Source organism: Macaca mulatta, chromosome 7 (genome assembly GCF_049350105.2).
Source record: "Macaca mulatta isolate MMU2019108-1 chromosome 7, T2T-MMU8v2.0, whole genome shotgun sequence".
Lineage (NCBI taxonomy): Eukaryota > Metazoa > Chordata > Mammalia > Primates > Cercopithecidae > Macaca > Macaca mulatta.
The window spans coordinates 43,920,758-43,934,714 of record NC_133412.1 but is presented as its reverse complement, the minus strand read 5'-3'; the positions used below and the strand labels follow the sequence as shown (position 1 = coordinate 43,934,714).

Sequence of the window (13,957 nt, the reverse complement as noted above, 5' to 3'; positions counted from 1 at the left end):
TGGACTCTTCATTCTGTTCTACTGACTTATTATGTTTGTCTTTACACCAATACAACACTCTATAACTATAGCTTTATAATAATTTTCTTTTTTTTTCCTTTTTTTAAAGAGACAGGGTCTCCTTATGCTGCCCAGACTAGAGAGCAGTGGCTATTCATAGGTGTGATTCCACTACTAATCAGCACTGGAGTTTTGACCTGTTCCACTTCCAACCTGGGTCAGTTCACCCTTCCCTAGGTAACCTGTTAGTCTTCTGTTCATGGGAGGTCACCACATTGATGCTGAACTTAGTGCAGACACCCAACTGGCATTAACACACTACAGCCCAGAACTCCTGGGCTCAAGTTATCCTACCGCCTCAACCTCCCAAGGAGCTGTGACTGCAGGTGTGCACCACCACACCTAGCTATAATAAGTCTTAAAATCAGGTAGTCTAAGTCCCCAGCTTTTTCTTTTCTCAATGTTGTCTTAGCTATTCCAGGTCCTTTGCATTTTCATGTAAATTTTAGATATAATTTGTTAATTTGACAAAAAAGGCTTCTGGGATTTTCAATATGATGGCTTTAAATCTACAGATCAATTAATATATCAATTGCCTACATAGCAATCATAGGGTTAGCACTTAAAGCAAAACTGTTACCTTAACAACACGAGTCTTCTCATCAATGATATATTTATTCATGTCTTCTTTAAATTCTCCATTTATTTAGGCCTTCTTTAATTTATTTAGGTCTTCTTTAAATCTTCTTAGGAATGTTTTGTGGTTTCTGGTATTAAGGTTTTGATATCTTTTGTCAAATGTGTCCCTCAGTATTTCCTATTTTTTGATATTATGGTAAACTGTGTTTTTTTCTCACATCAATTCCCAGTTGTTTACTGCCAGCACAGCCCCTCCTTTCCTGAGACTCCAGTTACTTGTATGTTCATCAGCATGACATTGTCTTACCTGCCTCTGAAATTGGCCCATAGGTCTCATTCTTTTCTTGCTCTTTCCCCCAGACTCCAATTACATTTAACTTAGACTACTTGAATCTTGTCCCACAGGTCTCTGAGGTTCTGCTCTTTATCTCTTTCTAGTCTTTTCCTCTTTGTGCTTCAGTTTCTATAGCTCTATTACAGCATCTTCAGGTTAACTGGTCCTTTCTTATGTAGGGACTAATCTGCACAAGAAAATCAATTTTTCACTTCAGATACTGAAATTTTCATCCATAGAAATTTCACGGTTCTGGCCAGGCACGGTGGCTCACGCCTGTAATCCCAGCACTTTGGGAGGCCAAGGCAGGTGGATCACGAGGTCAGGAGATCCAGACCATCCTGGCTAACATGGTGAAACCCCCTCTCTACTAAAAATAAAAATACAAAAAAATTAGCCGGGCGTGGTGACGGGCGCCTGTAGTCCCAGCTACACGGGAAGCTGAGGCTGGAGAATGGCCTGAACCTGGGAGGCGGAGCTTTCAGTGAGCCGAGATCCTGCCACTGCACTCCAGCCTGGGCGACAGAGCGAGACTCCGTCTCAAAAAAAAAAAAAAAAAAAAAAAGAAAGAAAGAAATTTCACGGTTCTTTTTATCCTCCATTTCTCTGCCTATATACTCATCTTTCCCTTTAAATACTTGCGCATATATTTATAACATCTCTTCTGTTTTTTTTCTTTTTTTTTTTTTTTTAAGTACAGATGGGGTTTCACTATGCTGCCCAGGCTAGTCCACCACACCTGGCCTCATATCTCTTAAAGTCATTTTCTGCTAATTCCATTATCTCTTTCATTTCTGGATCTCTTCCTACTGATTGATTTTTCTTTTGGTATGGCTTGGCTTTTCCTGCCTCTTTGCCAGTCTGGTAATTGTTTTTATTAGATGCTGGACACTGAATTTGAGTGTTTGGATTCTGTTGTCTTCGAGTGTTAAACTTTGTTTTGCCATGTTGTTAAGTAACTTGTAGATCAGACTAACCTTTCAGAGACTTGTTTTATTGGACAGCTTTTAAAAACTTTTCCCTGGAGCCAGTTTAACCTGGTAACTAAGGTGACTTTTCTGGGGTCTCTATTGCGTTTCATTTATGTTCAATTATGGCTTTCCATTCTGAATGGTTGGAACTTGAACTTCTCACAGCCCCGTGTAAACTCCGGGAATTGTTCAACATATAGCTCCTTGGTAATTTTCTGTCCGGTCTGATGGACTTTCACCCTGCACATGTGCAGATCAGTATTCACCAACAGACTTGAGGGGATTTATACGCCAGATGCAGTGGCTTATACCCGTAATCCCAGCACTTTGGGAGGCTGAGGCAGGAGGACTACCTGAGTCCAGGAATTTGAGACCAGCCTGGGCAACAGAGCCAGATCCCTACTCCACAAAAAATCTAAAAATTATCCAGACGTGGTGATGCACATCTGTAGTCCCAGCTACTTGGGAGGCTGAGGTGGCAGGATTGCTTGAGCCTGGGAGTTCAAGGCTGCAATGAGCTGAGATCGAGCCACTGTACTCCAGCCAAAGTAACAGAGCAAGTTCCTGTCTCAAAAAAGGGGGATGGGGGTGGGATTTAAGAAGTACTTCCAGGCAAAAAGCTGAAGCAATCATAGGGATTACTGCTTCTGTTTCTTATCTCTCACTGATCACAGTCCTACCTTATCTGTTGTTCAGAGTCTGATTACAACTGTTTCACATGTATGTTTTTCAGTTTTATAGCTGTTTATGGTGAGAGGGCAAGTCCTTCACCAGTAACTCCTAATAATTTCAGAAGAGGAAGTCTAGTTTTCTTTTTAAATGTTAGCTCTGAGTTTCCTCGGCTCTTGTCAGAATAGTGGCTAGTTTTGTTTTTTTTTTAGACAGAGTTTCGCTCTTGTTGCCCAGGCTGGAGTGCAATGGCGCAATCTCGGTTCACCGCAACCTCTGCCTCCCAGATGCAATCGATTTTCCTGTCTCAGCTTCCCACACAGCTGGGATTACAGGCATCCACCAACACGCCCGGCTAATTTTTTGTATTTTTAGTAGAGATGGGGTTTCTCCATGTTGGTCACGTTAGTCTACAACTCCCAAACTCAGGTAATCCACCCGCCTCGGCTTCCCAAAATACTGGGATTACAGGTGTGAGCCACCGCGCCCAGCCAATAGTCTGTAGTTCTTAACAATGCAGTTTGACAGCCCCAGGTTGAAATTAATAGATGCACAAAACTGAACCATATGTACAAGCTGTAAGCTGGTCATGCAAATTCCAACTACAAGTCTATCACGGACAGAAATTTTTCAATATTTTGAGAAATTTTCCCTGGAATGAGAGGGAACACTTGTACAACTTTCTTCTTTGTGCTTCATTTTCTATTTCTTTCCTCCCCACAAATCCCACTAGGGACAAGCTGCCATTACTCCTCTTTCTAGACAGCCCACCTAGCTACTCATTCTACCCCCAATGCACTGTTTCCCAAAGTGTGGCTATGGACCACAGCATAAGAACTAGCACTTAACTTAAGAACCAGTGTCTAGCACATCATATAACATGGATGAACTATGAAGACATTATTCTAACTAAAACAAGACAGTACCTAAAGGACAAATACTGCATAATTCCACTCATATGAGGTACCTAGAGTAGTCAAACTCATAGAGATAGAAGGTAGATTGGTGGTTTCCAACGGATGGGGAAAGGGGGAAATAGTGGGGGTTTTTTTGTTTTGTTTTTTTTGAGATGGAGTCTTGCTCTGCCGCCCAGGCTGAAGTGCAGTGGCACAATCTCAGCCCACTGCAACCTCTGCCTCCCAGGTTCAAGGCATTCTCATGCCTGTCCTCTCAAGTACCTGGGATTACAGGTGTGTGCCACTACGCCTAGCTAATTTTTGTAGTTTTAGTAAAGACGGGGTTTTCGCCATGTTGGCCAGTCTGGTCTCGAACTCCTGACCTTGGATGATCTGCCCACCTCGGCCTCCCAAAGTGCTGGGATTACAGGCGTCAGTCACCACACCTGATGAGAGCTGTTAAATAGATACAGAGCTTGAGGTCCGCAAGATGAAAAAAGTTCTGGAGATGGATGGTGGCGATGGCTGCACAACAATTTGAATATACTTAAAGCCTCTGAACTATACACTGAAAACTTGAGAAAATGGTAAACTTTATGTATATATTTTTTTACAATTAAACTTTTTTTTTTTTTTTTGGAGACAGAGTCTCTGTTGACCAGGCTAGAGTGCAATGGCATGATCTCAGCTTACTGCAACCTCTGCCCCTCAGGTTCAAACAATTCTCTTGCCTAAGCTACCTGAGTAGCTGGGATTACAGGCATGTGCCACCACGCCCAGCTAATTTTTGTATTTTTAGTAGAGACAGGGTTTCACCATGTTGGCCAGGCTTGTTTCAAACTCCTGACCTCAAGTGATCCACCCACCTCGGCCTCCCAAAATGCTGGGACTACATGCATGAGCCACTATGCCCAGCTAATTGCCTATTTTTAAATTTTCAGGTCCCTGTGCCCTACCCCAGACCTACTGAATCAGAACACCCTCCAACACTTGCAAACACTGTCATAATTAAGTGACCTTGACCTGAAAGCTCAGTATCTGGAAGAAGTAAGACTAACAAAAAGAACACTAGGGGAGAGAAGGGGGACGTTAAAAAAAAAATGCATCCAGGAGTCAGCCATGTCAAAGGTGGCTCCACTTAGTGCTCAGCTTGCTCACCTGTGATGTATCACCTACTCTATGGGGTTTGTAAGCTGTCCATTCAGTTCCACCAGCCCACCCTAGTCCACTCATCCCCTCTTCAGCTCTCCTCCCTACACCAGTCACTGTTGACAGTGCTGCGGCAGAAGGGACATGGCCGACAGCACTATGTTTACCAATTTCCTGTTCTCTGGCTTCATCTTTTTAAAAAGCAACTATACCAAGGTATAATTTATATACTATAAAATGCAGTCACATTAGTGGACAGTTGACTTTCAACGAATGTATATACCCATGTATCCATCACCATTGTCAAGATGTAACATTTGCCCTTCCTACCATCTTGGATCCTATGGAGGTCTGCTGGGAACAGGACTTCTAAAAGGAAATATGTGGAAGGCTGTGGTGCAAGGCCATTTTTGCTGGCTATAAGCAGGGTATCTGGAACCAAAGGGAGCAGACAGTTCTTCCTAAAGTTGAAAGTGTTTATGCCCGAGATGAAACACAATTCTATTTGGGCAAGTGATGCGCTTACGAATACAAAGCAAAGAACAATACAGTAACTCCTGGCGGCAAACCAAACAACACCAGAGTAATCTGGAGAAAGGTAACTTGGGCCCACAGAACCAGTGGCATAGTTTGTGCCAAATTCTGAAGTTCTCTTCCTGGTAAGGAATCCAAGTGATGTTGTACCCCTCAAGGATTTTTTTTTTTTTTTAAGACAGAGTCTCACTCTTGTCACCCAGGATGGAGAGCAGTGGCGCGATCTCGGCTCACTGCAACCTCCGCCTCCTGGGTTCAAGCCTCTCCTCCCTCGGCCTCCTGAGTAGCTGGGATTACAAGCACCTGCCACCACGCCCGGCTAATTTTCTGTACTTTTAGTAGAGACGAGGGTTCGCCATGTTGGCCAGGCTGGTCTCGAACTCCTGACCTCAGGTGATCCGCCCGCCTCAACCTCCCAAAATGCTGGGATTACAGGCGTGAGCCACCGCGCCCAGCCCCCCTCAAGGATTTAAACTAATGAGAAGTCAGTAAATATAAGTGGATTTGTGCTCTTGAAAAAAAAAAAAAAAAAAGATGTAACATTTGTGTCACCCCAAAAAGTTCCTTCATGCCCCTTTAATCTCTCCCTAGACCCCTCAGGCAACCACTGATCTACTTTCTGCCACTATGGATTTGTTGTTATTCTCTCTGTAATTTCATATAAATGGAAATAGTTTGGGCTGTTTTGTGTCTGGCTTCTTTCACTCAGCATAAATGTTCCTGAAATTCAACATTACGTGTATCAGTAGTCTGTTCATTTTTATTGTTGAAGAGTATTCTATTGTATAGATATACAACAATTTGTTTCTCTCTTTGCCTGTTGAAGGATATTTCAGTTGTTTCTACAAGAAATACAGCTTCTTTAAATATTTGTGTGGATATATGTTATCTTTTATCTTGGACAAATGCCTAAGATGGTATGCTCACATGGTTAAGACTATGTGTACCTTTATTAAAATAAATGTTTATTTCTTTTTTAATGTGTTTTGTTGTTGTTCCGGTTTTTGTTTTGAGACGGCATCTTGCTCTGTCGCCCAGGCTGGAGTGCAGCAGTGCAATCTCAGCTTACCACAACCTCCACCTCCTGGGTTCAAGCAATTCTCCTGCGTTAGCCTCCCAAGTAGCTGGGATTACAGGAGCTCGCCACCATGGCTGGCGGCTAATTTTTGTATTTTTAGTAGAGACAAGGTTTCACCATGTTGGTCAGGTTGGTTTCGAACTCCTGACCTCATGATTCACCCGCCTGCCTGGGTTTCCCAAAGTGCTGGGATTATAGGTGTGAGCCACTGCACCGAGCAATAAATCAGTTTCTTTTATAGCAAAACTCATATGCAGCTGGCCAGTCCTGACTTTGGGCATATGCACAATCTAGTCCAGTGAAAAGTGACACCGGAGACTGGATAACCAAGTTCTGGCTGAGGCTCTTAGCTGGACTTCCAGGGTGACTATGACTATGTCCATCACAGTTACAGGCAACAGGTGTAGCAAGACCAAAAAGAGGGTAGGAATTGCTGCCCCAGCCACCAAACTAAACAATGACTTTTAATAAAAGATTTAACATGTTATTAAAAGGCTTTTACATGAAAACAAAACGTACAAAAAAGAGGAAGCAACAACCTCTGGATTATATCTAAAATTCAAAGCACAACAACTAGCAAATAACTTCTTACCTCTGTGCATGATCTTGTGCTTCTCCCTCAGATATGTCAGGCCTTTTATCACCTAGAGGAACGGGAATGTAAAAGAAGACAAAATACTGGTGATTAGAAAAATAATCTATTTTAAAATACACTAGGAAAATACTTCATTTATCATCATCACAAATTTGCCCTCCTTTTTTTTTTTTTTTTTTTTTTTTTGAGACAGAGTTTCACTCTTGTTGCCCAGGCTGGAGTGCAATGGTGCAATCTTGGCTTACCACAACCACCCCATCCTAGGTTCAAGCAATTCTCTTGCCTCAGCCTCCTGAGTAGCTCGAATTACAGGCATGCACCACCATGCCTAGCTAATTTTGTATTTTTAGTAGAGATGGGGTTTCTCCATTTTGGTCAGGCTGTTCTCGAACTCCCGACCTCAGATGATCTGCCCGCCTCCACTTCCCAAAGTGCTGGGATTACAGGCACGAGCCACTGCACCCAGCCCCTTATTTTTTATTCTTTTGTTTCATTTTCTTAACCTGCCTTATCAAGCAACCATCTTTTTACATGGTATATAGAGTTGTTTTGTTTTCAGACAGGGTCTCGCTCTGTCACCCAGACTGAAGTGCAATGGCACAATTATGGATTATGGCTCACTGCAGCTGAGTCTCAAGTGATCCTCCCACCTCAGCTTTCCAAGTAGCTGGGACTACACGTGTGCACCACCACGCCCAGCTATTTATTTTTTTGTAGAAGTGAGGTCTCATCATGTTGCCCAGGCTGGAGCTGAACTCCTGGGCCTCCCACCTCGGCCTCACAAAGTGCTGGGATTACAGGTGCAAGCCACTGTGCCTGGCCCCTGGTTTTCAAGACACACAGATTTTAATATAAAGGAAGTCACATTTCTCATTCTAATGAGAGAGAGACAACAGTGTCTATAGACTCCAAACAGGGAAGAGTCTACTGAGAAAACGCCGCTTTTTTAAATAAACTTTCCCTTCATTGACATCCCATCTTCCTTTCTTGTTCATTTGCTACCAACTCATTAACTTATCAATGAGGAACTTAGAAGAAAACCTTCATAACATACTCACAGCAATGCTAACTTTTCCTAAAATTTGTTCAGGAATTCTTCCAGCTTTCTTCAGGACTTGATCCAGAGAACCTCCATCCTAAGAATGAGAATACCAGACCAGTTAGTGACAATGTTTCCAACTATTCTTTCAAGGGATAAGTTTCGGGAAGAAAATGAATGTTTAAACCTCATGAGGAAAGTGAATCTCAGGCAAATCCTCCTAAAAGGTTAAGAGTAAGCACCCATTGGTTTATTGCTGACATCAAATATGGTATGAATGCAAACCACTGTGGGAGGTGTCAAATAACAACTCTAATCCCATGAATATCATTCAATTACTAATTAAGTAGTCACAAAAAGGCCTGATTTGCACTGAAATAACAATATAATATAGTGGTTTGGGGTGCAGGCTCTAGAAGCAAACTATAAATGTGAATTCCAACTCTATTGCTTACTATCTGGGGAACTTGACTAAGTAACTCAACCTGCAAAATGAGGATAATAATCACTAGGCTATTATAATAATCACAGGGCTATATAAGGATTAAACCAGCTAATAGATATAAAGCACTTAGAACAACATATGGCACATAATAAGTGCTCAACAAATGCTGGCCATTTTATCACTATCATGTATGTCACAAGGTACATTTGGTATTGTGCTAATAAATCATAATTATCAATCCAAAGAAAAATGTCATAGAAAAAGCAATAATTCACTCCACAAATCCTACAAAGTACCACAGACTGTGTTAGCTTCTAGGGGGGTCAGATATATGAAAAACAGCTGGTTTCTGCCCTCAATACATTTACTAACAGGGGAAATATGCAACTTTCAATAAAATATAACTGTGGTATTATTTTATATACATATACGTATATATATATATATAAATAAAAGTTTTCATCTATGGTTCCTGGTTCATAACTCCCATGTGCCCTTGTTACAGTCTTATTTTTCATTTTTCAAATCTTTTTCTTTTCTTTTCTTTCTTTTTTTTTTTTTTTAATAGAGATGAGGTCTCCCTATGTTGCCCAGGCTGGTTTTGAAATCCTGGGCTCAAGCGATCCTCCCACCTCAGCCTCCCAAAGTGCTGGGATTACAGGTATGCCTTAGTCTTTTGTTGTAACTTTGGGTGTGTGAGGCCTCAGGAATAGGCCTCAGAATCTTTCCTGCCCTCTTTTCACCTGCCCCAAAGCAGGACTCTAATCTACCTCCCACCTTTTTAACTGTGGATCTCAACGCCTTCCCCGAGAGGGTCCTGCCCTATATGCTGGGGGAAGGAATGCTGACCTCATGAAGCTGCCATAAAAACCTAGAACGCGGCAGGGCACGGTGGCTCACGCCTGTGATTTCAGCACTTTGGGAGGCCGAGGCAGTTGGATCACAAAGTCAGGAGATGGAGACCATCCTGGCTAAAATGGTAAAACCCTGTCTCTAATAAAAATACAAAAAATTAGCCGAGCGTGGTGGCGGGCACCTGTAGTCCCAGCTGCTCAGGAGGCTGAGGCAAGAGAAAGGCGTGAACCCAGGAGGCAGAGTTTGCAGTGAGCAGAGATCACAACATTGCACTCCAGCCTAGGCCACTGCACTCCAGCCTGGGTGACAGAGCGAGACTCCGTCTCAAAAAAAGAAAAAGAAAAAAAAAAAAAAAAAAAAAAACCCAGAAGGCTGGGTTCAGGAAAAGTGAACAAATGGAGGTTCCTGGCAGGTGGTGAGCCCAGGGAAGGCATGGAGGCTTCGCACCCCACTCCCATACCTTGTCCCGTGTGTCTCTTCACCTGCATCCTTTACAATGTCCTTTATAATGAACCAGTAAAATTAAGTGTTTCCCTGAGTTCTGTGTGCCCATCCAGCAAATTAATCGAACCCAAAGATAGATAGGATCATGGGAGTCCCAACTTAAATCAGTTGGACGTTTTGGAGGCCCAGACTTGAAATTGGTGGTGGCGGAGTCTTGGGGACTGAGCCCTGAATCCATGGGATCTGACATGATCTTCTGGTAGACAGTGTCAGAATTAAACAGGAAGACACCCAGCTGGCGTCAGCTGCTTAGAGTGTAGAGAAAATCCCTCCATACTTTTGGTCACAGAAGTATTCTGTGTTGATTGTTGTGGTGTGACAGTAAAGGAAAAAACACGGTCTGGGAGTTTTTCGCAATATTAACAATGAAACCATAATGGCATAGGAAAGTGATACAGACATGCAGAAGAAGGGAGAAGCAATTCTGACTTCTCTTAAAAGATGGCATTTGAGCTGAATTATTACTCAAAGGATGAGCATGATTTCTATACCTGGAAAAGAGGAAGAGAAAAGGGAGAGAAGAACAGAGTACTGCAATATGATCAAAGCGGAGACGCATTAGATCAAAGCAGAGTTGCTGAGTACTCCTGGGATGATGTGGTCATTTCACTGTTGGTGCAAGAAGAGATGTAGTGACAGATCAAGCTGGAAATGGCCAGCTGTGACCAGAACCCCACCTAGGAACTGGGACTTGACTTTATGGAGGCAGAAGTAAAGGAATCCAACCTGAGTGTTTAAAGATAAGAATCATAGCAGCTCAGGGAGACAGACAAGACTCTGGAGGCAGAGAGACTGGTAAGGAGAAGAGATGACACGAATAGGGTGCTGGACAGAGGCAGTGGAAAGAGAGTACAAGAGAGGATACAAGTATGGTATGAAGCCAGGCTCTGCAGGGCTCACACACCAGGGGCTCCCATTAAGGGTTCTACATTTTTTTTTTTTTTTTTTGAGACGGAGTCTCGCTGTGTCGCCCAGGCTGGAGTGCAGTGGCGCGATCTCGGCTCACTGCAAGCTCCGCCTCCCGGGTTTACACCATTCTCCTGCCTCAGCCTCCGAGTAGCTGGGACTACAGGCGCCCGCCACCACGCCCGGCTAGTTTTTTGTATTTTTAGTAGAGATGGGGTTTCACCATGTTAGCCAGGATGGTCTCGATCTCCTGACCTCGTGATCCACCCGCCTCGGCCTCCCAAAGTGCTGGGATTACAGGCTTGAGCTACCGCGCCCAGCCGGGTTCTACATTTTAACCTGCGATCTTGAAGAAATGCCTGGCTAAGAGGATCCTGATATATCAAGACAGAAATAGGTTAAGTTCCCCTGTGGCTTCAGATGTAGCCAGTTACCACTTGCAACTTAAAATTACCCTCAGAGGCCGGGCACCGTGGCTCAAGCCTGTAATCCCAGCACTTTGGGAGGCTGAGGCAGGCGGATCATGAGGTCAGGAGATCGAGACCATCCTGACTAACACAGTGAAACCCCGTCTCTACTAAAAATACAAAAAATTGGCCAGGCGTGGTGGCGGGCACCTGTAGTCCCAGCTACTCAGCAGGCTGAGGTAGGAGAACAGCATGAACCTGGGAGGCGGAGCTTGCAGTGAGCAGAGATCGTGCCACTGCACTCCAGCCTGGGCAACAGAGCAAGACTCTGTCTCAAAAAAAAAAAAAATTACCCTCAGAGGTAGACCTAGTTCCTGAAAACTCAAACAATGATGGGATTTTCTAAAGTATCCCATCTATATTGAGCAGTTATCATCATCCTCTATCATTTATCAAATGCCTCTGTAAATGTAAGAACTACTTTTAAAAAATGTAAGAACTACTTTAAAAAAAAAAAACCTATAAGATAAAGATAGAACACACTCTCTGCTTAGGGAGACAGAATATATTCGTAAGAGGTAAGGCACTTTAAATCCTCCTCTGAACCAAGACACGGAACAAACAGTTGAATGAAGAGAACGGTGCTCAGAGGAGGAAGTGATCCTCCTGCCTCAGCCTCCCGTGTAGTTGAGACCACAGGTACATGCCACCCCACCCAGGTATTTTTTATTTTTTTATTTTTGTAGATGGGGAGTCTCACTTTGTTGCCCAGGCTGGTCTCGAACTCATGGGCTCAAGCAATTCTCCTGCCTCAGCCTCCCAAAGTGCTGGGATTACAGGTGTGAGTCACTGTGCCCAGCCAGCACTACCTCTCAACTGACCCCAAATGCAGCCTAGGACAGGGGACAGCCCACGTAACTGTCTTGGTTTACACTTCCCCTGGGGGATGGTAGGAGAAATATCTTTATCAAAAAGGAAAAAATAGACCAGGTGCAGTGGCTCATGCCTGTAATCCCAAATCTTTGGGAGGCCGAGGCAGGAGGATTGCTTGAGGCCAGGAGTTCAAGACCAGCCTGGGCCACATAGTAGTGAGACTCCATCTCTACAAAAAATAAAAATTAGCTTGGCACGGTGATGCACATCATTGTCCTAGCTGCTACTTGGGAGGCTAAGGCAGGGGGATTGCTTGAGCCTAGGAGTTCAAAGTTACAGTGACCTATGATTATGCCACTACACTCCAGCCTGGGCAACAGAGCAAGACCCTATCTCTAAAATTAATTAATTAGTTAATTTTAAAACAAAAAGGAAACATTGGCTCTCTTCCCTTTAACAAACTCCACGAAGCTACAAGCAGAGTATAATGTGAACAATGGAATTACCAAATGTAAGGGGCATAAGCCAGTCAGGCTTCCCCAGGGTTGCCTGCAACTAACCATACAACTTTCTAATTCTAATTCACTGTTGCCAAGTCCTTGCCTTAAGCTGCTGAAATTGTGCTTATTTTTAGAAGCCAATTATTAAGTAAGTCAATGGTGCTTTTGTGAAGGTTTTCTATGGAACAGACAAATGCTTTACAAAAATAACAGTTCAAAAGCTTTTATTCCTGCAAAAGAACCATCAACTCTGGGTCCCTAGTTCTCCGCTTGCTCAGCTACCACGTGAGCAGGAATCTCCTTCCCCAAAGACAAAAGCATTCCTGTTCTGATCGGGAAGCATTCATTTCCCTCCTTGGGTCTCAACATTCAGACTGGGCAGTACACACAGGGCTCATTTCTAGGGAAGATCAGCCCCCGGCTGAGTGCTTTAGAAGACAGGGCTCAACCAATGCTGATGACACAAATTTACTGCAAAACGCATTCCCAGGGCCAGGCGTGGTGGCTCACATCTCTAATCCCAGCACTTTGAGAGGCCAAGACAGGCGGATTGCTTGAGCCCAAGAGTTCAAGACCAGCACGGGCAACATGGTAAAACTCCATTTCTACTAAAAATACAAAAATGAGCTGGGCATGGTGGCATGTGCCTGTAGTCCCAGCTACTCGGGAGGCTGAGGGGGGAAGATCGCTCGGGTCCAGGAGGCAGAGGTTGCAGTGAGCCAAGATCACGCCATTGTACTCCAGCATGGGCGACAGCGGAAGACCCTGCCTCAAAAACAAACAAACAAACAAACAAGCAAACAAAAACCAAAAACAAAACCCCATACATCCCCCAAAATTGATCAGAGCAATGGATATGTGGTAAACCAAATGTATCAAAATATAAGTTGTAGAATCTAGGTGGTGGGTTTACGACTGTACACTTCCTTCAAGTTTTCCTGCACGCTTAAATTTTTTTTTTTTTTTGAGACAGAGTTTCGCTCGTCACCCAGGCAGGAGTGCAAGACACAATCTCAGCTCACCACAACCTCCGCCTCCCAGGTTCAAGTGATTCTCCTGCCTCAGCCTCCCAAGTAGCTGGGATTACAGGCACATGCCACCACACCTGGCTAATTCTGTATTTTTAGTAGAGATGGGGTTTCTCCATGTTGGTCAGGGTGGTCTCGAACTCCTGACCTCAGGTGATCTGGCCGTCTCAGCCTCCTAAAGTACTGTGATTACAGGCGTGAACCACCGCGCCTGGCCATTTTTGTAGTTTTTTAAGAGATGGGGTTTCACCATATTGGCCAGGCTGGTCTTGAACTCCTGAACTCAGGTGATTCGCCCACCTCAGCCTCCCAAAGCGCTGGGATTACAGGCGTGAGCCACCACGCCCGGCCTGTGAAAATTTTAATAATAAAGTGTTGGGAAAATAATATTCATGACACAAAACTCATGCAAAGACTGTGACAGAGAGGACCAAAGACCTTCAGAAGCTGGGATGTGGCGATCGAACATGCTCTCTCTACCTGACAACACCTTTGAAATGCTGAAGCTGAGGCAAAGCAGAAGGTCCAAGGGAAG

At 43.9% G+C, this 13,957-nt stretch overlaps 1 protein-coding gene across 2 annotated transcripts in view; it reads right to left on the bottom strand.

Annotated features, from left to right (window-relative positions):
• The window catches only part of MAP2K1 (mitogen-activated protein kinase kinase 1), a 112,216-nt gene that overhangs the window by 41,671 nt on the left and 56,588 nt on the right, over positions 1–13,957 (bottom strand). For both annotated transcript variants that reach the window (NM_001257549.1, XM_015142483.3), the window contains 2 exon segments: positions 6,863–6,914; positions 7,924–8,001. In NM_001257549.1, the coding sequence (NP_001244478.1) occupies positions 6,863–6,914; positions 7,924–8,001 (130 nt within the window).